The sequence below is a fragment of the Cryptomeria japonica genome, chromosome 9 (assembly GCF_030272615.1).
Source record: "Cryptomeria japonica chromosome 9, Sugi_1.0, whole genome shotgun sequence".
Classification (NCBI taxonomy): domain Eukaryota; kingdom Viridiplantae; phylum Streptophyta; class Pinopsida; order Cupressales; family Cupressaceae; genus Cryptomeria; species Cryptomeria japonica.
In genome coordinates, this window is record NC_081413.1 from 235,946,248 (window position 1) to 235,973,274 (window position 27,027).

At 34.8% G+C, this 27,027-nt stretch overlaps 1 protein-coding gene across 1 annotated transcript; it reads right to left on the reverse strand.

Annotated features, from left to right (window-relative positions):
- Nucleotides 1–621: 621 nt before the first annotated feature.
- LOC131076970 (probable pectate lyase 4) lies at nucleotides 622–26,743 on the reverse strand. The gene is made up of 8 exons (XM_058014326.2): nucleotides 26,679–26,743; nucleotides 25,409–25,839; nucleotides 25,215–25,369; nucleotides 24,964–25,067; nucleotides 1,821–1,959; nucleotides 1,499–1,676; nucleotides 1,229–1,301; nucleotides 622–694 (listed from the first exon to the last, which is right to left on the reverse strand). Exons 1-8 carry the CDS (start codon nucleotides 26,741–26,743, stop codon nucleotides 622–624), a joined length of 1,218 nt encoding a protein of 405 aa, XP_057870309.2.
- Nucleotides 26,744–27,027: the final 284 nt, after the last annotated feature.

The window sequence follows — 27,027 nt, forward strand, 5'->3', positions numbered from 1 at the left end:
CAAAACCAGTGACCACTAGGTCTCACAAGTCATTTGCTACCATTATGATTTTTAGTTCTTTGTTCATATGTCATAGTTTTGTCCATTAAACAATGGTGGGTGGTGCCAATTCATGTTGTCTTCTTCAATCATGTTTGAAATTCAAATAAATCTTTAAACCTTAAAAACTATTGTCCAATTTAATCTAAAATCTAGAATTCTGATATCAGTTGTGAAACTATCACTCATATGAATAAACTATTGACCCCTCTTTGACCGGCCCACCACTGATCTAGATGTGACTTATTTCTAACAGCTCATCTTTTTTCCAACATTTTTTTTATAGAAAACTAAGTGCTTAATATAATTATATTCTGGCCATGCTATTCATCATTCATCTCATCATTACTTGTTGTACGAGAGTGTGAGTGAAGTTTCAAACAGTAAAGATAGGAGTGATATCCAAGTACTCGGGAAGATCAATTACATAAGCATTGTCGTTTATTCTTTTCAGATTTTGGCTCGATTTTCTTAGGCACCTTGAGGATACCTCTCTTTGTACAAATGTACCATGATCTTTTTCTATCTTTCTTTTTTCCCCCCTGCAAAACAGCATGTTTCCTGCCACTTCTGTCCTCGTTCTTATGTACTACCCTCTCGGCCATCGTTGTTTGCTCTAAAACCAAAATGAGACAGACACTCCTTATTCTCAGACCTGCACCCATTTGCATCGTACAGATAAAAAATATACAATAGAGAAAAAGGTATATGACAAGAAAAGCTTACAGCAGAGAAAAAGGTCTATGACAAGAAAAACTTACTGCAGAGAAAGAGGTATACAGAGATAATTTATGCTCCAGCAATTCACGAGAGTGACTAAGAGGAAGCTTAACACAGTACTTAAAAATCCAAAATGTTTCACACCAAATATCTTCTTTATTTTCTGGAAACTTACTTTACAAAGTCTTCTCTAATTCATGTAATCTCCAAAACCTAAACACTAACATGAGTTCCACATCAACAAAATATTTGAACTGAATGATGTTAAAGAATAAATTAGTTTCCACCACAAGAGAAGCTAGGCCTTGCATTGGAACTGGACTATTTGTCCTTGTTAAAAAAACACAAGCCTATAGTGCATAGCACTTGCAATGGTTCGTACATATCCATATGCAGGAAATTTTCTGATCCATGACAATAAATTCATCAATTCAATGATAAAAGACGCTTCTGTAAGGGGTTATCTCACCTGCTGAGGTTCAAACTTGGGTTATTTACTGAACAACTGTAATTTGCTGCTAGACCATAGCCAGTGGACAGGACTGTTAGTGAAAGTTTGCATCTTACAAGAAAATAAAACTTAAAAGTTTCATGTTACACGAGCTCTTCCTTGTAAATAAATTTGAACTTTTTATTAAAAAATTGTGTATATAGAACATTTGAATCTCATGGGGTTTCATATAATATGAAAAATTAAGAATGAACATCTTATATAATTAGCATTGTCTTCCAACAAAACATCTTAAGCTGCCTGCATATGCAGTCAAATATGGAACCATTTTTCCTTTCTTAGCTTTAAATTTTTTGTCTCCCAACATATTTTGGATCTTCCCTGCCTCTGCCTGATTCATCAAAATAAGCTCCATTGAGGAATTCATCATGCACTGACTTCCATCTCCATAATTCAGGTTTGCATGCTGCTTCAGTGCAAATATGTCTGGTAACCTGTTGCTTGGTTCAAATGAAAGAAATACCCAAAAGTAGTACTTAGGATGAGAGAGTTGTAATTTATGTCAGTAATTAAGTACATGAACTGAAATTTGATGTTAGCCAGTAGCTACCTGTTTTATGGACTTATCAGCGGGGGCAAGAAACCTGTTTCCTTCACTTCTTATCGTAGGGTGTGCTGACCCACCAATGGCATAATCTCCCCAAGGCTCATAGTTGTTATTCACAATGTGTACGTATCCAAATCTTATCCTACTCATATAGCAAACACGGAGCAGTTAAACTTCAATGCAATTACAAGCAGCATTTGATCTAATACATTAGCAGAATTTGATATAATTTATCTACATAGAGTTGATTTGAGAACATCTACCCTTGCAAGTAGTTTTTAATATACTTTTAAGTTAAAAACGTTGTGCCAATAGTTTTCAAATATCTTTATAAGAGTTATCATTATTGATTTAGCCAGATTCCCCGTAGAGTGTCCAGTAAAGTGGGGAATATTTTGAGTCCAAAAAACTACCTCTCAAACAATTTCTCTATATGGTTGTGATCTTTCATGTACCCTTCACTATTGTAAAATCTCATAATTTTTTTTCAACCTCACCGTAAGCAACCTTCATCAGTTTGAATTTTGCATTGCACTAGCAAGCAATTATCCCTAAGAAGTTACTCATCTCATACCTTGGGATGAAATAGTGGAGTATAGGTATAATCTTAATCCTGTATAGTTAGTGTTTTGAAACATTGGGTCAACACTATTTATGAGTAGGACCAATCTACTCATGGGCTTATATAGTAGACATATCTTATAGAGCCTTCCATCCTATCCTTACTTTGTGTCATCATATGTAGGCCTTGACAATCTATGCTTTAACAACTTGGTGATTTGTTACAACCATAAGATAATTTATAGTTTGCAATTTGTGTTCTAATGGTTAAATCTCCAATAGTACTCTCATATCTAAAACTTTGTAAGAAAATTTTATCAATTGAACTAGAATTTATTTGTTTTGATTCTAAATCATTCCATATGGTATCTAAATAGTACAATACATTTGGGCCAACTTTTACCCCTTTCAGTGGATTGTCCTATTGTTCTCATCTTTTCAAACCAATCAATTTGATTTATAATTTTGGATCATTTTTAAGTCCAAGCCCCTATTTCCCTCGTTCAAGCACCTACTCATTCATCATATTTGCATCTTGATCATTTTTTCACATAATTTTGACAAACATTTCTACTACTCCAAATTATCATGGTTGGTGATTGTCACTCTTTGGACCCACCAAAGATGCCTTTTAGAATTTGTCAATGATAAAATTGACCAATTGCAAGGATAGATGTCTACAAAGATCAACTATCCAAATATTAGCATAATTGAGAAAGATGAGGGCCTTCCATACTATGGTCATTAATAGGCTTGTTGTGCTTGATTGTTTCAAAGATGCCAAGGATGAGTCCTCTAATGCTATAGATGGGTTCACTTCCTCAATAGTAAACATTGTAAACATCAACTCCAAAAACCCCCCTTAAAAACTAAAATTTATTAAATTTTATGGTACTAATTCTAACAATTGGTTATATATAACAAACCAATATTTTGCAATCATCCAAATTTTAAACAATCAAAATCTCTATATATATTCTTTCTACCTAGAAAAGGAAGCCATTCAAGATTTCAATGGCTTGGTAGAACTCAACAATCACATATGCTAACTTCCATAACAAAACCTTCAATGACTTTGTTGTTTGAATTATTTGTTACATCACAAATCCTAGAAATTGGGGACATGTTTGAGGATATTTCATTCCTCTTTGATGGCAGCTTCAATATTTCTATCATCTCATCTTCATTAATGTCTTATGAGGTTGTTCATCAAGTATCTTCATGGATATTTAGATTTTCTTCAATTGATTTGGCATATCTTGATTCAGACATGTGGACAATTGAGTAGTCTTCCATGACACATATCATGAGACTATTTTCCTTCCATATCCTTTCATAGAGTTGCTTCTACCCTGATCATTGGATTTGTTTCTCCCTAAGGAGAGGAATATGGTTTTCTGATCTTGGATCTCCAGTAGCATTTGTCTTCGAGCTTTCACCTTTAGCATTGGAGCTTCTTCATTATGCAGGGATGCATCATTTCTTCCTTTCTCTCCTATGGGGGAGATATTGATTGTACTTATGCCACAAATTTAGCTTTTAAGGGAACATATTTAGTCCTTCATGCTTAGTCACATGTACTTTTTATTTCCTTTTCTTTCTTTTTGGTGCCAAAGGGGGACATCTTGAGTCCTTCATGCTTAGTCACATGTACCTTTTCATTGCTTTTTCCTTCTTTTGGAGAGGGTTTTTTAAAGTTTCAATAAATTTATTGTTGGAGTTATTTGTTCAACTCCATAAGACCATGAACCACCTACAAGCAAAATGCCTATCACAAATGGAGACCAAGAAAGATAGATTTTGTCAACAACCTAAGAATTGTATTGATAAACAAAAGATTAATGATACAATTGAATACAATGAATCCTTATAGAAATGATGAATGAAACCCTAGACTAAACCCTAGACAATAATTTTAAAAGAGCTTTACAAGTTTCCACATCGTAATTAATAAGGTCCAACATGTGCCAAATAAGTTCAAACTAATAAAATATAAAAAAATACCTAAGTTTAGCCTAAGCGAATAAAGCAATAAAGGACCTAAAAGTATAATTAATTAGGTAATGTCCTAGTTACAACAACATTTTTATCTTGTGTACATGAAGACATTACATGAGCCATGCCAAAAATATGCTAGACACATTTAGTGAGGGAAGTCAAACAAAGTTTGAGAAATTAGAGAATAAAAAATATGGCAACCATGAACAATTTTTAAAAGTTGTTTTATAAGTGATTTCGAAGAATATATTTGGGTAGAGGTTCTCAATTTTAAATTAGTCACATTTTGTAACGATTTTTCTTTTAATCAACTCTACAATGGTGTAGCCTAAAATTAATTGTCTATGGTCCTCTTTCAAGCCCAAATAGATGTGAATGATTAGGGTACTAACCTATCACTATTCATAGGAAAGAGAAGAGTTAGCTAATAAAAAGATCAATATGACATGTTTTAATTGTAATCAAAATTGGTAAAAAGTTTTAAAATATTTGAAATAATGATTTTTTCTCATTGATTTTGTATGGCTGCCTAATGATTTAGATAATCTTTAAATGAGGAAGAACTATAGGTTTCACAAGAAAATAATTCCTCTTGATGCTCATATTTTTAATCATTCTCTTAGTAGACTTTGTTCCCCTTGAACATTCAAATTCATTGGCTATAGGAAACACCAAAAGGTAGTATCCTAGATTAATGGGTGTAAGGAAGTTAAGGTAATAGAGAAACTTCCTACGCTAATCTTGAAAGGAGTGTTATGCAATTTTTTTTAGATATTTATGAGAGTTGCATCTAAGTTAAACATAAGTAAATATAAATATCATTATACCATAACACAATGAGTTATATGGAGAAAGCCCTTTTGAGAGAAAAACACCACACTTTAAAATCCACCTAATATATTATTAAAAATCAACATGATTATGATATACTCGCATAACAAGATTCTCATAAGAGTATAACCAAATAGAGATCCAAAGATAAAATATCAACTACCAGTCTCTCAAACTACATCACAATTCACATCCATAATTAAATACCCTCATAAAATAAGGTTTCCCCTTAGGGAAAGACAAGCCAACATAATCTCTACTATTAGATATGAGACCTAATGATGCGTGATCCAGATTTACATAATAAAATATGGTTTTCATGGGTACTACCCTTGAACCCCTATTAGAGTGCATGCCACCTAGATCTCATGCTAGGGGAATGGTCTCCTCAGACCCCATAAGGTCAATACCCCCACTCACCCCACCCCCTGCACATATGCATGCACTCAACTATCAACAATAACCTTATGCAATTATAAGTTTGAGAGACCTTTTTCCTAACAATGGAGGAAATACACATAACTTCATTAGCAAAAGGCTTGTTGACTAGCTCCATTATTAAGTCTACACTAAAAACAAAATTAGATTGTGGTTGCCAATAGTCATAAAATATTTTTTGGGGGTGTTTTGTAATGTAAAACTTACTCAATGGGACTATCAAAAAATCGATAATATGTTTTGTCTTTCCTTGGGAGGCACAAATGTGGTTTGGGCAGTCTAAGGACCAGAGAGTTTTTTAGTGGCGAATCTTTGCCAATTGGCAAATTCCACGCGAATAGTTTGGGGCAACATCGTGGTCAAATCGCCCAGAATTTTGGGGTAAACGGTACACTGTAGAATCTGGCTTCGCAATTGACCACACACCGTCAATGTGCATGCTTGTAATATTCGCCTGGAATCACTCGGACGTGGGTATTAGATCACCTCCGTTATTTTCCAGCAATACTAAAACGACCACGTACCTAGGACCTAATTCGCCAATGGTAAATTAAATGTTCATTACATGCGTCGGCCAAATTTGCCAATATCAAATAAAAAATTATAAGCATTCGAGGACCCATTTTGCCCCACTTAAATTAAATGTTCATTGCACGCCTGCGCAATTCACCAAAAATGCAATTAAATTAAATGTTTATTGGCAATTGCGATGCCCGGGCCCCACGCAATTCACCAAAAATGCAATCATGGATTGCTATAAATACACTATTTCTTACACTCTTTCTTACAATTTGTTCGTGTCTAATTAGTAAATTGGGAGCTCTCAGAGTCTCGAGTCTTGATTCGCATTCCGCAAATTAAGTTGGAAAGTCAAAGTTCATTGTAGGGCGGAGGGCTAGAGTTACAATCCTGCAACACAGGCCCATGCATTCATTCCTGATTCCTGATTCAGAGAATTGAGAAGGCATAAAGGTGAGTAATCATTTCTTCATACTTGATAGTATTAGTTTTAACTTTTAATTCGTAGTGAGAGGTCAAGACACAAGATGTCACAGTCAGACATGGGTGAGACTCCTCAGGGTGGTGAAGGGATTGAGATGTCAGACAAGGGTAAGACTGCTTAGGGTAGTGAAATTGAAGGGATTGAGAGGCCATCAAAACGCCCAAAACTTAAACTTAAAGATAGTGCCATAAAGTCTTTTTTTGGAATTGGCAAAGTTTCTAGTCCATCAACCTCTGCAGTTGCAGAACCCATTCACAGTACCTCACCACCACCACAAGGTGGGATTGTCATTGAGTTAAATACATCAAATGAGGATGATAATACCGACATGACAGAAGATGTTCTAAGGGATACACACAATGAGATACCATTGGTGAATGCAAATGCTAGTACTGAAGATGATGTTGGTAGGAAGAAAAGAAAAAGGAAAGTAAAACTGGGGCGAGAGTGGGAGATGACAAGGAGTTTTAAGATTGATTGGGTAGCAAAGTACCGATTCATTGAACCGGTCCCAAACAATGATGAACAACCAACAAAATGCAGGTGTAAGATTTGTAGTTGGAAAACTAAAAGAGAGAAGAAGATGCAGCTAAAGCTTGACACCATAGAAAAGCGTATTGGTAAGATTTATGAAAAATAGATCATAGACGGAAAGGAAACACGATTAGTAAGATGGAAATCAAAGGAAGAATGTCTTCATGTTAAGTATGTCGTGGAATAGGAAGAGCATAAGCACAAAACGACACTGATTCGTAATTTAGTGGATTTGGAAATACAATCAAGGCTGGGCTTGAACATGCATCGAAAGATGCAAACCTAGCAAAGACTGTTCAGATGAGTGTTGTTTTTCATATTATGTCGAGAGGGCATCCTATGAAAGATTTCCCAGAATTTAGTAATTTATTATCTTTTTTGAATGTTCCTCACTATCCTATGTCACATTGGTCAGTAAACACTTGATGGGAAATGGCAAATTGTCTCGCTGAGGTGGAAAAGGAAAATTTACAAGAGAGTGTAAAAGAGTCAAATTTCATTTCATTATCCATAGATGAAGTTACTGCAGTAGATAACACTGCTTGGGTTTGTATGCATGTGTATATTGTAAAAGAACACGTCTGCCGAGCTCATCTACTCTATGTTTGTAAAATGAGGGGCAATTCAACAACAGAAAATTTATATTTGGAAGTTAAGAAAGCTTTGAATGAAATTGCTAGTATGGATGACTTGACAATTGCCAAGAAGTTGGTGTGTGTTGGAGCTAATGAAGCTAAAGTAATGCAAGGTCAAAGGACCGGTCTTTGCACCAGATTACAAACTAGTATTGCACCATACATGGTAGGCATTCACTGCATCCCATCGAATGAATTTAGCATATAGAATTATAAGCAATTTCCCTACAGTGTCAAAAGTTGAAGATTTGGTCCACGAGCTCCACTCATTCTCTTGCCGAAGTCCTAAACATTTTGCAGAATTTCAGATTTTTGCTGAGGGAGTAGCAGGAGGAAACAAGCTTCTCAGGGATGTTGAGACCAGATGGATCTCCTTGCATGGACCAAAGGAACGAGTTCTAACAGAATATCAATCCTTGATCAGACTAATGTATGAGCAACACCTCATAGTAGACAAAGCTCCTGATTTCTTACATAAGTTAAGTGATATAGAGACTCTGTTAACTTTAGCTAGTCTTCTCCCCATGCTGGATTCAATGAACAAACTTGTTAAGAAAGCCCATGATAGAACTATGTATATCAATGAGTATAGCACTCTACGTAAAATGACATGCTTGAGCTTGGATGGTCTATATTCAGATCTAACAGGGCGAAGCCCAAATTTTTTTAGGTGGCAGATAATTACAGATTTGAATCATGTTGAAATTTTTTTACATTTCAATACAAAAAATGAGTTATGTGTCTTTGTAAAAGGATTTCAGATACCAATGCACCAATCTAAGACGGGCAAGCGAGGCAGAGCACTACCAGTTAAAACGGAAGATTTTGACAGGATTGTTAAATCTGTTAGTGATAATTTGAAGTCTATTGCATATGAACTTTCAACTGAGATTCGTGAAATATTCCCTCGAGAAGAAATACTTGAAGGCATGGGTTGTGTGTATCCTCAATTTTGGCATTCAATTGGAGATAATCCAAATGACGCAAAGATGTATCATAAAAAACTAGAGGAATTGATATTGACATTTTCAAAAGATACATATTGCAATGGACAGCCAATAGAAGAAATTTTAAATTCAAATCATCTTAGAAAATAATGTAAACAATTTGCATTGGTTATAAAACAATAGTTGGTTAACTTGGAGAATCCATTTGAACCTGGATCAATCACAAGGCTTTGGAAAAGGATAGATCAAAGCGAAGCATTGCGTATTGCAATACCAGAATATTTGAAACTTGCTGATTTATGTCAAACAATGATATTGGGGTCGGTGGAAGATGAGAGAGTTTTCAGTGCATTAGGGCTTTTGAAATCAAAGATCAGAAACAAATTAGACAAGAATTTGGAAACTTGCTTGAGGTTGTTTGTAACCCAGTATAATGTTAGAGATTTTCCATATGATAGGGCACTAGCAATCTGGAATTCCATGTGTGATAGATGAGGGGTGTGCAACACTTTAAAAGCTGGTGGTGCTACTGCTAGTGCTAGTGCTGAGACAAATGAATATGATGGATCGCAGACTCAGAGTCAACATGAAGATGAAGAAATTTTTGAATACCTGACTCAGAATGAAGATGAACCTGTTAGTACTAGTCAGTTTCCAGATCTTGAGTCCATTTGGGATATAGAAGCCTCGGACAGTCGGACTGAATCATTGAAGTGAATTAGCAGTCAGTTTATAGGTATTTATAATTATACTACAATTCTTGAGTCATATTACAATTTCAATTTGCAAAATTGCAATACTATAGTTGTCATTGATGATTTTTGATATTGTATTCCTTGAATTTGTCAATCAGAAGTAGTATGGATACTTATTTCATATTTTTAATTGTGAATTTGAATTATTACTAAACAATTGAATTATTAGTAAATTGGTATTTGGTTCCACATTATGTAACATGTTGAACATGAAATGCAACAAATTTGTGTCACAAGATCCATGAAATTATTCATATTGCATAATTGTTACTGCTAGAACCTTTCTACTATTCTACATTAAATGCTTAAAATAATGTTCATGGCGATTAGGGTTTTGTGTTTGTTTTTTGTCTTAGTTGGCTAGTAAACCGAAGTTGTCGTGTGTTGAAAATCTGAGTTGTCCTCTATTTATTTGTCCATGTCAACATCAAGTATGGTCAAACGGTCGGCCAGACATGTTTAATGGTTATCGCTAGCTCGCAGGTCCTTTATCATCAAGTCAGTTTAAGTCGTGAGCTTGCGAGTACTGGGAGATTTTAGTTGTCGCTAGCTCGCAAGATGTTTTGCACTTGACCATTTTATGTTGCGAGGTTGCGACTGGGTGTGATTTTATGTTGTCGCACGGTTGCGAGGTTGTCATGGTTAAGTCATTTTAATTTGCGATCATGCGATGTAGTTGGTATCGCAGCTTAGTTGGTTTCGTCGCTTGCTCGTAGGTTTTGAAGTTGTTTAGCATTTCAAGTTGCGATCTGGCGACAGGTAAGTTTTGGTCTGATTTTGTGGTGTTCGCATGCTCGCAGGTTTGTAAGTCTTAAGTCAAAAAGTGTTGCGAGCATGCGATGGCGGTTAAGTGCCTTGTTATCGTGTGATCGCAAGGGTTTAAGTCAAGTTAAGTTTCGAGTTGCGAGGTTGTGATGAAATAAGTTATTTTTTTAGATCAACGGCTGTCACTCACTCGCGAGATTCTATGAGGATTCGTAAAAGGGGTTGCGAGCTTGCGATTAAGAGGATTTGGTAGCATTGTTGCTAACTCGCCAGTTCCTTTCCTGATTGTTATAATCGGCTGAGAGTGTGCGATTAAAGATGAGGATTGACATGTGGACTTGTTTGTTGGGTTCTGTAAAAGTTTTGACACGATCGAGCTGAGATTTTGACATTTGTACAATTGCATTAATGCATTCTATCAGTTTAATTGAATTAATGCCACACTAGCTAGTTCATGCAAGTGTGGCAGTTAATGAGACTTGAGATAAGTGACGGCACCCAAATACCATTTTATGTTGTGAGGTTGCGACTGGGTGTGATTTTATGTTATCGCAAGGTCACGAGGTGTTCGCAGTTAAGTCATTTTAATTTATGATCATGCGATGCGGATAAGTCACTTGCTCGCAGGTTTTGAAGTTGTTTAGCATTTTAAGTTGCGATCTGGCGACAGGTAAGTTTTGGTCTGATTTTGTGGTCATTGCATACTTGCGGGTTTGTAAGTCTTAAGTCAAAAAGTGTTGCGAGCATGCGAAGGTGGTTAAGTGTCTTGTTGTCGTGGGATCGCAAGGGTTTAAGTCAAGTTAAGTTTCTAGTTGCGAGCTTGCGATGAAATAAGTTGTTTTGTTAGATCAACGGTTGTCGCTCACTCGCGAGATTCTTTGAGGATTCGTAAAAGGGGTTGCGAGCTTGCGGTTAAGAGGATTTGGTAGCATTGTCGCTAACTCGCTAACACTTGGACTTGTTTGCTGGGTTCTGTAAAATTTTTGAATGCCTATCGCCAATCAAATAGAAGGGCATGAATTCAAATTTCGCTCGAGTACTTCAGTTTGAAGTTTGAATTAATGTCATTATGCCACAGTAGCTAGTTCATGCAAGTGTGGCAATTAATGAGACTTGAGACTTGAGAGAAGTGACGGCGCCCAAAATTCAAATAGTAAATACCATAAATTGCATGATCGAGCCGAGGTTTTGTATAATTGCATTAATGCATTCTATCTTTGAGGTAATCCAGTGAATTGAGCTCTGCAACAACGTTGGAGAATTCAGAGTGTTGGGTGTGAGAAAATTTCAGAAAATTGGTTAAGTTTTTCTCCTGCAGCTAAAATGAGCCAGGCCACGAGTGGTACTGGAGGTTCCAAGCCCAAGCCCAAGCCCAAGGCCACGACAAGTGGAGCAGGAGGACCTGGAGGTTCCAAGGCTAGTGCCACTGAGGAAACGATGGTTAATAAATACAAAGATGAATTTGTAGATTTGATGCCAGGGACTTCCGTTGCTTTGAATACAAATCATTTGGCATGGAGAGATTTATGGAGCCAATGCAGAAACCCTACCACGCTTAATATGACTGGTTCTGCTCTGTTTCATTATTTCTGGAAAAATAGGGTTAAGGGTGTCCCGATGTCAAACCCTTGGGATTTAAATATGGCAAAGTTAATTGTGCCAGATGTGTATGTTGATGTGGATTTGATCAAAGAGTTGGCCAAACACTATTGCCCAGTATCTAGGGTAATCAAAAGAAAGAACCAGTCTGTCCTAGTTTCAATTATCAGAGCTAGCTTTGTTGAAGCTTTCCAGATTATTGGTGCTGCATGTACAGATATAGATTTGGAGTGGATTGCAGAGGATTATGACAAATACAAAGGTGTTATCAAGAAGCATGCAATGCCTAGATACATGCCTAGGGTGAATAAGAAGCCGGTTATAGTTCTAGAGAGTATCGAACCACCATTTGACATCACACCTTTCCACCATTATGTGCATTGTACAATCTATGGATTATACAGAGTCTTGGGGGTTTTGATGGAGATTCAATAGTGTCAACTGAATTACTGATGATGGCTATGGACATTCAACACCCAGATGTTAACAAAGATTATGATTATGTGGGCTATGTGGTTGAACACATTTGTAATGCTCTAGTTGAAATTCAGAGTGGTGCACCCAGCCTTACATTCAAGCATTATTCATTGGCAATGAATTTAATCTTGTTCTATAATGTTGAGTTCGTGGATAAAGAATTGGATCTTTTGAAAGAAGAATTCGGTGTCTTAATGCCAATACAAAGATGGACCCAGGTTTGGGACAACATTTCTCCCCATTCTTCTTTCCTTTTCTTTGAAAATTGGATTGTTTCGCCAATTATGGAAATGCTAGGAATAAATAGGGAACGATTGTCAATTAATGTTAGGAGAGTTTTGAGACCTTACCAGTATGTTCCAAATTGGCCTATTTCACATAACTGGGGGGACTTTTTTTTTTTTGATAACTTTACTGTGATGAGAGTCTATGGGTGTCCTCAGCCTCCCCATATTTTACCAAAATTTGTTCCAATTAGGATTGCTTTTATGGAGTTTATCTAGCAATTGACCCTAGTTGAAAAAGAATACCTTGATAAACATAGGAAGGGTTCTTTTCTTCCTAGGATTTGGGTTGCGTCTGATTTTAACATTGGTAGGAGTTCCTTTGATGAAGCAAACAATTTACTTAAACAGTATAGGTTGGTTAATGTTGTGTCTAGATTATGTGATCCAGAACAATTTATTAAAGTTGCAATGCCAAAAATGACACCTTGGGCCACAATAAAGGACCATGAACCATTGGATGATGAAGATGTGGTTATAAATTTGCTAAGAAAAGATGAAGTACAAGAAAGGAGAAGAAAATGGAAAAAATTGATGAGAGTTGAAGCAAAACTATTGGCTGCTGACCCTAGTTTCTCAGGTTTTTGCCCTGATAGCCCATACCTGGAGAGGATTAAAAAAATGTTGAGTTTATATGAAACTCTGATGGAACAAATGCCTCAAATTCTAGAAGTGATTGCTCAGCAGCAAGACCCCCAAGATGGACATTCTTCACATGGCAAGAGGCCACTTAGTGTGTCTGCTGATAATGTAGAGAATGGGGATGAAGTTCAATCTACCTGAGTGCCAGCTGCAAAGAAACAAAAAACCATCGAGGTCGGTACAATTGTGAGGAGAGAACCTGCTAGAGCAGTTGTTACAGAACAGGGACACATCTCAGAGAAGCAGGGCAGAATGAAGAATAGGGAGAAACAAACGAAGCCCTTGCTCAAGGCTTTGATGAGCATGTGATGTTGTCAAATGAGTTCATGAAAGATGATGACTTTATTAAGTCAAATGAATTTAAAAGTTTTTTGACAAGGTTGAAACAAAATCAATTAAAACAAAATTTGATCATAGAGGAAGCAAATGAAGAAAAGAAAGAGGAGATCATCGAGGCACTGCAGGAATATGATCCTGACAGGGAGAAAATATCTGTGGAACAGGCAAGACAATTGATAAAGAGTATTGGTATGATTATGATGCCTAACTGGGATAGCCAATCTATTTTTATTATTGATCAGATTAGGAAGCAAGAGGACCCAATGTTTAGAACTGAATTTGAAATTGAAGATGTAATAAGAGGATCAGGATTTAATCCTAAGTCAAAGACACTTGTTGCTTGGTCTTTGGCCCCTTGCACTCAAAAGCCCCACCTTCTAAATATCTAAGTAGAAAAGAAAGTTGATAGAATGATCTGGAACTTGCAGAACACAACTGACACGGAGATTGCCTCATTTTTGACTCAAGTTTCTTTCATGAATTTATCAAAAATAGAGGATTTGTCAAGAAGATACACAGAAACATATACCCAATTGATTGCGTTGTCTAAAAAATATGAAGAGACACTGATGAAGAAGGGTGCTCTGGAGGAAGATTTAGTGGAGTTGAAAGAAAAAATTGCAAATGAGCCCCCTCCAATATAGATTACAGAACAAGTACAAGAAATACCAGCTGATGTGACAGCAAAAATGGAGGAATACACAGGGAAAATTGAAAAGCTTGAAAAGGAACAAAATGTCAAGGCTATCTCTATTGTGTCAGGAATTCTGAAACACAGGATTAGTGTATTGAAAGACAAATTGATGGTTGTGCATGATTTGCACATTTCTTTGAAAGAGGCAAGCAAAACATCCTCTGAGGCTGTCGCTTTTCTTGGACCTTTGTTCAATGTTTGGTCAGGAAGAAGTAGATTAATGGATAATATAGATACAAAAATGATGTATAGTGACAAGTTCCCTCCCAAGATCAGTGACACTAAAGACATGGTGGAGGTAATGAATGCAGCTTATGCATTTTTCACAGGGAAGGATGTGCTTATAAATGAAAAATTGCAGACATTTGGGGAAGGTTATAATAAATTGGTGCCTTCAATTTATGGTAGTAATGGAGATTTGAAATCAGTTTCTGATTGGACCAGCGAATTTGATTTGATTCTGGAGCAAGAAGAAATAATCAAGCATGTAAATGAACAGGTTGATGCTGATTTCCTTAACGGTCTGCTTGATTCACTGTTCAAGGTTGAGGTTGACCATGCAAAGTTTATTGTTGAGTCCAGGGCAGTTATAGATGCCAGATGGACAGATTCAGTTGCAAAGTTGGAAGAGGTAAAGGCATTTAGTTGGCCAATAGACAAAGAGGTGGACAGGTGGCAAGCCATGCTAAAGCCAAAGAAGAAATCTCAAGTTGAGGTTGCTACCCAAGATTCCTCATAATAATCCTAAGCTTGTTGAATCCTCAGGTTGAGGTTGCCACTTTTATTGATCAATGATGTTGAACTTGAAAACTCTTATATTAATATAGTTATAATAGCTCAACTGTTCAAGAATTTGATACGTGCATAGTTGAATCGCTTTGTGAATTTACTTTCTGATATCATTATGAATATAATATCAATATCATTTACAGTTTAAGCAATGTGATCTTCACATAATTGTCTTTGTGTTGAATTTATGTTTTCACTATGAATTGAATGGTCAAGGATTTTTTAGTTTACATATGAATCTGGGTTGTGTAACTGTATGTAATGGCATTATTCATAATTTCATTCCTATTTATCTGCAAATGAATCTTATTGAAGTTTATTATCAGGTTGTCTTGAATTGTAAGTGACTCTATGCCCTAGGATAAGGCACTGGTTTGTTGTCTTGATGTTTTACTAATTATGTTGTATAATTGCATTCCTATCTAATAATCTATTGTGGTGTTTAATACTTTCATTCTTAATACTCTTATGATTTTATATGCTATTGATGTTTATGTAATATATATAGAGGTGTTCTATGACTGTCTATAATCCACCCACCAATTACAATGAGGTGAATCCTTAATTATTTAATATGATTCTAGACTAACAGAAATTTTGCATTCTTGGGCATAATAGGATTAGGAAGCATTAAATGAAAAATTACATACACCATAACAATGCAACAAATGAAAAAAATTAAATCTCATGATTCTGATCATTTGAAAGAGATAGAATTATACACAAAATAAATTTAGATATAACTCCTTCAAGAACCTGCACAGACAAAGCTTGACACTAAATGCTTTTCATTTTCTCTGTAAATGACTATACAGTATACAACTTTCTCCCTTCACCTAGAGTCTAGAATCACTATTGGAAACAGAAAAGGAACCCCAATGACTATACAACTTGTAAAACTGCTTGAGCCATGCCATTATCACCCTGATGCCTTCATTTTGGATGGAATGTGAGATGTTACGTTCTGTCCAAGTCCAACAAATCGTTTCCAAATAGAGGAGGAATCCTTCATGCCCAGGAACAGAGAAAATGGAAAGAGGAACTTGAGCCTTCATGCCCACGATCAGGGAAAGTGGAAACAAGAGCTTTAGGGTAAATGTAATCTATTGGGGGGGTTGCAGCTTCCATGTCGTCACAAAGATGACTGGCTGCCACTCCCCACCCAAAGAAATCCTTCTTTCATTCCTCTACGGGCTCCTTCTTCAAACCCCTTGCCATCTTATGGTAGAGTAGAAGCAGAGGATGTGCCATGCTTGGCCCTTCTTGACAAAAAAGGCTTTCACACCCCCTCTGGCAATCCTTCTCACTTTCATAACCCCTCTGACAATAAACAAACTCACACAAAAGAAAACAAAAAAACACCCATCCGGTATCACAGAGCACACAATAAGTACAACTCCATGCACGATCCTGCTCAAACATCATCTTCCTTTCTGAGGAAAAAAACCACTCTCAAAAAATGAAAAAGGTTTATTTTCTCTTCTACCAATTAACTCACCACTCCATTGTATTTTTAACATTTTCACACTTCATTTGGTGATTCTCATTCTGCATTCACGTGAAAAATTATCATTTTTGGTGGGTTTCAACATGACTGTAGACTCTAGATTCCTAGAAGTCATCATCATGCCTATCAAATCCACTGCATCCTGCTAAGGCTCATCTATTGTGAATGATTTTGTTATGATTTTATTCCTCTTTGATTGGACAAATTCTGCTTCAAAATCCCTGACAACAAGCAACCTGAGCTCTTATTTCTCAAAGAAATCCGTGATCTCCCATCTCTAACTCAGAAGCTATCAAATCCTTTTATGCCTCTGAAACCATCGTCCTCGCTTGTCTAATCAACCTCGACTCAAGAGAAACCTTCAAACTAGTCCCTCAGGAACGAGTCAACATCCAAGCCTTAAAAATTCTAGGTTGCGAGCTAGCGACCAGATAGTTTGTGGTTAAGTTTTATGGTTATTGCCAGCTCGCAAGGTAAAATGTCTGAAGATGTGATCAAGCCATGAGTTGGCAACAAGTTGGTTTGGGTTTACATCGCGAGGTCTCTAGCTTTTTGGGTGTTAGCGTTTTATGTTACCGAGCTGGAGATTGTTAGTGAAATTGCTTTGGTCGCGAGGTCTCGAGTTGGTCTGAGATAAACAGTTTTATGTTGGTGAGTACGTGACAAGGGCTAAAGTTACCACTATCTCCAAGTCGCTGCGGTGACACGGACTTAATATTTGTGGTCGAGAATTGGCGAGTCCCAGTTCAGTTTCCCTCAGTCGCTAGATCTTGAGGTTAAGAAGGCTTAGCATTTTCAGCTCGTGAGTTGGAGATAGAGAGAGTTGACGACTGTGAGAGGCAGAGAGTTAATGACTGTGTGCTACGTGTTTTAATTACTTAAAGTTAATATCTTAAAATCACCAAAATTTAATTTTTATGGTTTGAAAATAGCTTGAAATCGCCAATATTTTATTTTTATGGTTTGAAAATAGCTTGAAATCGCCAATATTTTATTTTTATGGTTTGAAAATAGCATGAAATCGCCAATATTTTATTTTTATGGTTTGAAAATAGGTTGAAATTGCCAATCCAAATATTTTTTTGGTTTTAAACACATTACCATTCGCCCATGCAATTATTTTTTGGGTTTTAAAAATAGTACAATTCGCCAGGATTTTTCACAAACTTTGAGCGATCACGGCTAATTCGCCAATGGAGATTATTATTTTTCTCCGTAAACCGCAAAAATTTGCTAGTAAAATTAAAATTTTCCTCAGAATTATACAACTTTCGTCAGGTTTTTACACCTTGTCCAAGGGGGGGGGGGGGGGGGGGTTCTTAAAGTTTTCCCTGCTAAGGACTACAAGCATTAGGTCCACTCACTTGTGACTAGTTCTAGTTAGGTAATCCTTTAATAGTGTGTCCCACTTATGAGACATCCAAAGTTTTGATTTAAATGACATAATTTTTAGAAAAGTACATGAATTAACCTTAGAGGGGTTCTAGTTAACCCGGGTGTTTGATTTAAGGGGTTTAAAACAAACCAACTTCAATACAATCCCCTATGATTAAATTATAAACTCAATGTAGTATCTTTTGCATCTATCAAAATATTGGCAAAAAATATTTTTTCTTCACCTTTTTTGGGGTCAAATGAAACCATTTTATTTTTGTCATTTTAAAAATATATAGAATTTAATATTCAATTTTCAAAAATTATAATATGTACTATATTTTTTAATATTATACATTTAAAAATTTTATAATGAATGATCTATTGCAAAATAATAATGACCTCTACTGAAGGCATTGAAAAAAATAAAAAAGAACATTAGAAAATCTTTGAATAATGCATTGCACTCCATATAGATGTACTCGTTTCAATGAAAATAAAAATATTAATTATTTTTAGTACTAATTCAAACAATAATAAATTAAATCTTAAATTAGAAAATTACAAAAAATATATATTGGAATTAATTATATAATTATTAAAGATAGTGGAATTTTATTTTTTAAAAGTTATGTGATATAAAATATCTTACTCATTCAAAACTAATAGTAAAAAACTAATTTTTTTTTTAACAAAATAGATATGATAAAATTATTTTTCCAAAAACTTACAACTTGAATCTACATAGAAAGTGCTACAACTTATTATTCTACATCATCCTTACATTTTTTACTAGTTTTTCAGTATAATTGACACAAATTAAAATATGCTAAAAAAACATTAATTTTAAGTGTCCTATTTATGCCAAAAAGTGAGACATAGATTTGCAATGGCTCTAAGTTGTGGATCAAGATTAATCATAATAGAACAATATATATTACAAGGTTTAAAGGCTAATAATGTTTTAATGGTTAGTTATCATCGTATGAAAAAAATGTTAAAATCTTCATTCTAATATTCTTTCCCAATTCTATTTTATGGAAGCTCAACCTCCTTCCAATTATTCTACTCTATTGGATTTGCGAGGCCTCCTAGATAAGTATCACCAAGTATTTAAGAACCCCAAGAGTTGCCTTCCTTATGATCCCATGATCATGTCATTCTCTTCATACTTAGAAATCATTCTTCAAACATTTAGTCATACAGATACCATCCCACATGACTCCATAATCATGTCATTCCATTCATTCCTAGCAGTCATACTCCAAAAAATTGGTGCTTAGATATCCTATTTAAAAAAAAAGAATGAAATTGAGAAGATAGATAAAGAGCTCCAAGAAGTGGGTGTTATTCACTCTAGAACTAGTCTTTACTTCTCTCCTATAGTTATGAGTCCCAAGTAAGATGGTGGTTTGGGGATATACCTTAAATTTTGTCAACTTGTAAAATTAGTTATCAATGATAAGTTCAATATTCTAGTTATTGATGATTGGATGGATGGCATTTTTAGGGTCCATGTTTTTAACAAAATTTGATCTTACTTGTATAACTATCACTAATTTCATGCCAAATAGGTAAATATTCCCAAAATAGTAATTTAAACTAATGAAAAATTATTTAAAGCTACGCATGTAAATTCATCTTGGTCTTTTGGTGACATTCTCATCTATAATTGCAATTGGGTATATCATCTACAATTGCACCCACTTTTTGCTAATCACTTTAAGAATGCATTTGAAGTTTAACAAGTGAGTATTTGTACCAAATTATTTAATATGAAGTAGGAAATGTTGATCCCAGGAAAATTGTGGTGATGTAGGGTGACCAAAACCTATCCATCAAATTCTTACAAGTTTTATTAGGATTGATAAGGCATTAAATTAGAAGTTTGTTCATAACTATGGTAATATTGATATCCCTCAATTTTCTTGCTGAAAAATAACTCCATCTAGACTAATGTAGCTAATTGAACATTAATTACTCTCAAACTACCATGTATTTTTGCTCTATTTTTGTTCATGTATGAATTTTTTAAACCCAATTCATTCTTGAATGTGATGTTTTTGACACTAGATTTCATTTTATCTTAATACAAAAGGGTAGGATTCACTCACAAGAAAATAATAGGGTGCAAGCTAGCTAAATTTACATATGAAATATTGTCTTGCTAAAAATTACTTCATCTAGACTAGCATAATTAATTGAATATTTATTGTTCTCAAGAATACCATGTGTTCCACTCTAGTTTTAGTCACACCCAATTTTTCTAAACCCTTCATTCTTGAATGTAATGTTTTTGGTATTATCCATTTGTGTAATGTTAATAAAAAATATAGGCCACTTATCTTCACTCACAAAAAACTCATAATGTAATTTAGTTGAATCTACCTATGAAATATAAATGTTATATATCATCCATTATAATAAACAATTTCATCCAAATTAGATCTTAAGCATGAAGTTCTAGATCAAAATAGATCATAAATTGAAATATTTCTTGTAGAAAAGGGTGTCCTCCCTTGAATAATAAAAAGGATGACTAAAATGTGGAGTTATGATTATGATATTATCGACACTTGAAGGGAAATCAAAATATTGTCGTGGATGAACTCTCATGTCAATATGAAGAGTATGGTACACTATTTTCTATTTTAGTTACAATACCTACTTGGATGGATGATATTCAATAGGAATGAGTAGTTAATTGAATAGTTCTAAGAATATTGATTAATTGAAACATGACCCTCAATCTATACATAGGTTCCAATTGTTCAAAGAACCTATCATCTATCAAGGGCTCAATTAGTTAGTTCCCAACTCTCACATCAAGTGTCAAATCCTATTGAAATTTTATTAATTGAACCTAAATGATAGATTACTCAATATTTTTGAAGACTTGTATAGTGTAAAAAAGGATTTTATTAGGATGAATTGAATAAGGACACCAAAGCATTTGCAGTTGAGTGTAGTTTGTTAGTATTGTAATAAAGAAACCATCAAGGCCTTGTAGGATTTTGGTGGCCATTTTATGTCCCTAATAAGTCTTAGAATGATATTTCTATATATTTCATTATAGGTGTTTCAATAAACATACAATTTCGGTTATTGGTAATCAATTGACAAATATGCTTATTTTGGTGCATTTCCTCACTCTTACAAAAATATTTTCTAGTTGATCAAAGATTAGATTCCATCTTCAAATTTCATGGGATGCATGTCTCTATTATCAAGGATTATGATCCTACATTTACTAGAAATTGGATACAAATTATTTGTTATAGGTCACTAACTTGAACATGATTTTGGTTTATCTTCTTGAAACTAATGATCAAATTGAGGATGACGATAAATGTCTCGAATTTACTTTTGTAATTTTGTGTTTGACTAGTAGGGATAGTAGGTCAAGTTCTTATCTCTTGTTGATGTAGAGACATTTTATAATAAAGAGAAAAAAACAATGAAATGTAATATACGAAGAACACACAAAATTACATGGAAAAACTCACAGTATACTAGGAAAAAACTATGGGAAAGGGTCACAATATTTTTAATTCATCAGGAAAATATTTTTGTTAAAATAATTTGTAATTCATAACAAAGAAACACGACGAAGTCCCATAAGATCCAAATTTTCAAATCCTCTTTGAAGAAGACTTTCTAAAAATAGAAAGTATGACTTAATCAATTGCAAGATAAACATGTCTTATAGAAAAAAATAGTAAGCCCAAAACTGATTATTCAACTCAATCTAATTGTATGTTAAACCAACTTTGGCATTACAGGGGGTTACACCGAAAACCATACAACCCCTTTGGCTATTCAAGTCTTCGACCTAAACTTTTTACCTTCAATGTGCCCAATGCATATGATTCACTTGAAACTTCATCATCAATTGTTTAATAAATGTTGGATAAATAAAACTAAATTCACATACAAATAGTTGAGTGGTGGTATACTACCACTTATCATCGTGCTTCCAAGATGACACCTTTTTGAGGTTCTTTATGGTACCTCCCCACATTTTTTTGGTACTTATATTTCAAGTTCTTAGTTGTAATAATACATTGGCTAAGAAAGAGAAAATTTCATTGATCCTTAAGAATAATTTGGTGCTAGTGAAAAATGAATAATAGGTGGATCAATATATGATAGAAGGCACCTTTTTCATTGGTGTTTAGGTCTTTTCACATCTCCATTTCTACAAGAAGATGCTATTGCAAGATATGTGTGATCATAAGGTGGGTCCAAAATTTTATGGCCATTGCCAAGTGGTGTAGTTCAAATTGTATTCTTTCCATATTAGAAGATCAACCTAATTTCTTATGTATCTTACCTCAAGAAAGTTATTAGGATTATTGCTTGAATACCCATAGAGCTACCAACATTGAATGGCAAAGAATCCATATTTTTTGAGCCATATAATATTTTGGATAAATGAACCAAATACCTTTGCACCTATTATTCTACTGATAATATTTTAGTTCAATGGAACATTTTACATGCTGAAGATGCAACATAGGAACCAAACAACATTCTCTTTAAGTTTTCTCATTTTGAGTTTCGAGGACAAAGTTTCATAGGGGGGAGGGGCAATATTTCAAACTCTATTATGTTAAATGTAACTAATATTAACTAGTATTCGTTGAGTGAATATGCTTTGTAAGTCACCCAAGATATTAGTAAATAAATTTGTGATATATATGCTTTGTAAATCATTCTACAAGATAGTTATATTAACATATTTATCACACACTTGTGGGAGTAATTTTTCATCTCTAGTTAAACTTTTATATTGTTTTAACTTTCCATGTGGAAGGTGACTTGGATAGTTGTAACTAGAGTGTAAGGTCTTTTGGGTCATTTCCCCCTTGACATGGCATTACAAAGATAATATAAATCACTATGTCTCTCTATGTTTTATAGATTTTTTATGTATATTGTCTTATTTCTCTTGTAAGTTGATTACATATCCCATTTGGAAATGATAAAAGCTTTTGTTCTAGAAGACTAAAAAATTATGGTATGGAATATGTGCCACTTTATCCATTGTATATGTTTATAGAAGGGAATAGGCACCACTTTAGCCATTCTATGTGTTTATAAAAAAAGAAATGTGCCCCAGACTATGTTTGGGAAATTTGTATTTATAAGGGGCTATGGATCTACATGCTTTAAACCTTAGATGGAAAACCTTTGGCACAAAGTGATCAAATGACCAGTAGTTATTTTTCATGTTTAATAGTGGAGAAGGGACTAATTAATGTTTTTAGGTGCTATTCTCCCTTTTTTCTATAGTTTTACTCATGTTTATAGTATTCATTTTTATGAATCATACAATTTGTAAAATTACTTTCAATATACATATTAATATCCACATGTAGTTAGATGAAAAAAGAGTTTCTCATTGTATTACAAAGAGTTGCATTTTAATGTAATAAGAATAAATTTATGAGACTTATTTTTCTCTACGAATAATTAAGAATTTTCTCCTCTATCATAGATTCATAACCATCACCTTGAGTGTAAGTGAGGCTAGGCATATCTGCATATTCCAGAAACCCTAATTGCTTGTTTAAGTGACTTGGACTTTTTTGCTTGTTTATGTGACTTGGACTTTTTTTGCTTGTTAATGTGACTTGAACTTCAAGAGTTTAGAATACTTTCAGCGGATCTCCTTTGGCATGTCTTGAAGGAACTCAAGCTGAGAAGTCAAATTTAGGGACCCCGGGAAAAGTATAAGGTGGATAAAGATGACCGTCTCCGCTGGACATTAAGACCTGGTTTAGAGAATCTGTTTTTAGCAATGGATGCTGAGTATGCGAGGAGGATTATTTTGTCTCTGAAGTACTGGAAGGTTGGATTCAACCCCAGGATAAATAGTGTAGAGTGTTGAGGGGTAATATTTTCTTGTCTGTCGTTAGATTTCTAGCATAAATCAGGTTTGAGCAGAGAAGGGATTTTTTTGGGTTCTTACCACCTAGTTTTTCAAAGAAAGAAAAGGAGCCAACCAGAATCTATTAGGTAAGACTCTTCTAATCCCCCTTATATCCTTTTGATTCAAGTTTGGTTTTAAAATTTGAGAGTTTTATCAAGAAAGAAGAAAAGTGTTATTGGGGGGACGGGATGTTTTGCATGTTTAGAGTACCCTGAAGCATTTTAACTTCAAACTGCCTTAAGCTTGCTGGTTTTTGTTCATTGTTGGTGGATGGTTTCCCCTGTGTCTACTGGTTTTGGTCCACCTTGTGAGATGCTGTCAGTTTGCTGTTAGATTACCCCTATGTGAGATGCTGTTCTGCTAGATTACAACCTTGTTGCTGTTTTCTGTTTGATTCTTATTGTCATTTGGCTCGTTCTTTTTGACTTCATGTAAAAGAGTTTGGGCCGTTTCAAAATCTTTATGTTTATTTTTAAAAATAAAAAAAATATTTTAAATATAAATCTGTAAAACTATCTAAAGACTACATGAAGTAATATGTAAAAATAATCTACCTATCCAGCATTAAATTTAAATTATTAAGAAAAATTGAAACATCCTTTGACTACAGTTGTATTAATTATGATCTTGCTTTTCCGACTGGTGGATCATACCTTTAGAAGCATGCTTGTTGACATAATTGATAATAATATACTTATTTGCATAGTTGGTTGGCTGTAAATGTTGACATAATTAATAAGTATACTATACTTATTTGCATGGTAGGTTGGCTGTAAATGTTATATTTCTAATGAAAGAGTTTTTATTTATGGAAGGAAATGACCCCCATTTTCCAAAACCTGCAAGGAATAATTACAAATTGTATGTATATATTCTACCATAACAATCGTCTTGAACGTGCATATTTCCCTATTGCCAACCATGAGGAAAACATTTTAAGCTTAAGCAGTTAATTTATATACAGAAACATTTGCAGAAAGCCTTTAACATCTAAAATCATTATAATCTCGATGAAATTTGGAAAGAATATCACGTTCACCTGGGCATACGCTGACCACAACCAGGCCCAAATTGGTTATAAGCCACAGTAACTCGCATCAACTTATCCTCTGAAAAATGGTCACTGTGACCCAGAAGCATAACCTGCAAATACCGGTGAAATCTAAGTTAAACAGTAAAACATGAAATTTGTTTGTTGTGGAACACATTTCCTAAATGTTGTGCAAGTACTGGGAAAAAAATCCAAGAAAATCAGGTCAGGGAAATAGCATTAGGAAGCCAAGTACATACTGTGTGATGGTGTTTAAGCCAATTGTTTGAAAGAGTAACATAAGTGGACTCCAACGTTACATCAATAAGCCCATCATGACAGATGGATAGAGTATTGTGATCAATCCAAACATGCCTTGATGACCTAATAGAAATCCCATCGCCCTCAGCTCTTCCTAGATGTCGAATTGTTGAGTCTGACCACATTACATAACCAGGGTCTGTAGGCTTACAGAGATGGATATTCAACCCATGGATGATTACATTTTGCACTTCATGGATAAGTATACAAGCACCTCCGGATATGTGAACCTGAGCTCCTCGTCCATCTATTGTCTTATAGCTTCCTACAACAAGAGGCATTTTCAATACAATGTTCATATTTCTTCCAAACACAATCCAAACACGTCCAGGAAGAGCTACTCCATAACGTAAAGTGCCAGGCTTTGGATTAACTGCATCATCCTCAGAGCTTACGACTGTGTATATTTTTCCTCCTTTACCACCCTGAGCATAAGCTCCATACCCAATAGCACAGTCTGCTAGTGCCATTCTGTTTTCTGCCCATCTAGGGTTTCTTCTCCTCCAACAATTATCAATGGCATTGAAGTGCTGAGAAGACTCTACACTTGTGGTAGAGTTATATCTGAGAGATATAATAATAGAATTATGTGCATAAAATACAACTGATTAATTATCATAAGCAAAAACTAAGGCAAGTTCAGAAAGAAATAGAATTAATGTCTCCAGAAATGACCTGGGACTTTTAATTACAGTTAGCTAGCTTACTCTATATAAGAGATGGCCTCACTGGGTCTCTAGTGAGCTATAAAAGTAGTAGTACAAGATTAAAAATAACTGTTAGGCTCTAACGGGTTAAGGTACAAAAAATAGAGCTGAAAGAGAATAATTAAGTTGTTGTAGTACATCAAAATTTTGGTTTAAACAATAGATGGTTTGATTTAAATTACAATAATAGGTGGGTCTTACTGAAGGAGGAGTGCGATATCAGATGAATCATCTAAACAAATCAAGACTCATAATGTTTATCGTTCAAATCCGATCCATTAAAAATGTTGATCATCCATTAATTTAAAGAATATTCATGTCTGCATTACCAAATACTAAGTCTACTATTGACTCACACATGTATATTGTTCAACAACCAACACTTTTGTTTTAATGAAGGCCAAAATCTGACTTGCTGACTGTTAAAGTTCTACCATCTGCAAATGCCATATTCCATATGGCTAAAGGCCATGGCTAAAGCTAAGATATTTGAGTGGACTAGCTAAGGATATTCCACTGAAGTTATGTTCAAGAAGTCGAATATTGCTGTGCTAGGAAAATAGCAGCATAAGAATTCATAAAACAAATATATAAACTCCATTCGATGGATCACATTGAATTACAAATCAATTTCAAATAAAATTAGAATGATATTGCAACACAAGATATTCCGATTCTAGACCAATAATTGTGTACCTCTGATCTAAGCTTGTAGAACTATTAATCCCCATCTCCATAATATCCCAATAATTGGCACCCATTGGAATTGGCGATGAATATTGAGCAACTCCGCTGACAAAATCATCCTTCCAACTTCTTGGAGATTGCAATGGGCTGCAATTTGAATGAATCGTTAGCACAGCTGCTATTGTGATGACATAGAGTTGGGTAACTGCTGCAATATATTTCAATTCCAGCATGTTGGAAAACAAAAGAAATTTTAATATGGCGTGAGCTTTCAATTGGTAATAGTGTCTATATAAAGTATACCTCCATTGTGGGAGTGTGTTTGTGAAGAGGACCATGATGAATGCTTGTTGCCTTC

What these genes read in the sequence shown, in the direction of transcription:
- LOC131076970 (XM_058014326.2), bottom strand. Translation starts at nt 26,743, where the DNA reads ATGGGTGCCAATTATTGGGATATTATGGAGATGGGGATTAATAGTTCT. An exon ending in TCTACAAGCTTAGATCAGAG is followed by an intron (nt 25,840 to 26,678) that starts GTACACAATTAT and finishes TATATCTCTCAG; the next exon opens with ATATAACTCTACCACAAGTG. An exon ending in CTGATAAGTCCATAAAACAG is followed by an intron (nt 1,677 to 1,820) that starts GTAGCTACTGGC and finishes GCACTGAAGCAG; the next exon opens with CATGCAAACCTGAATTATGG.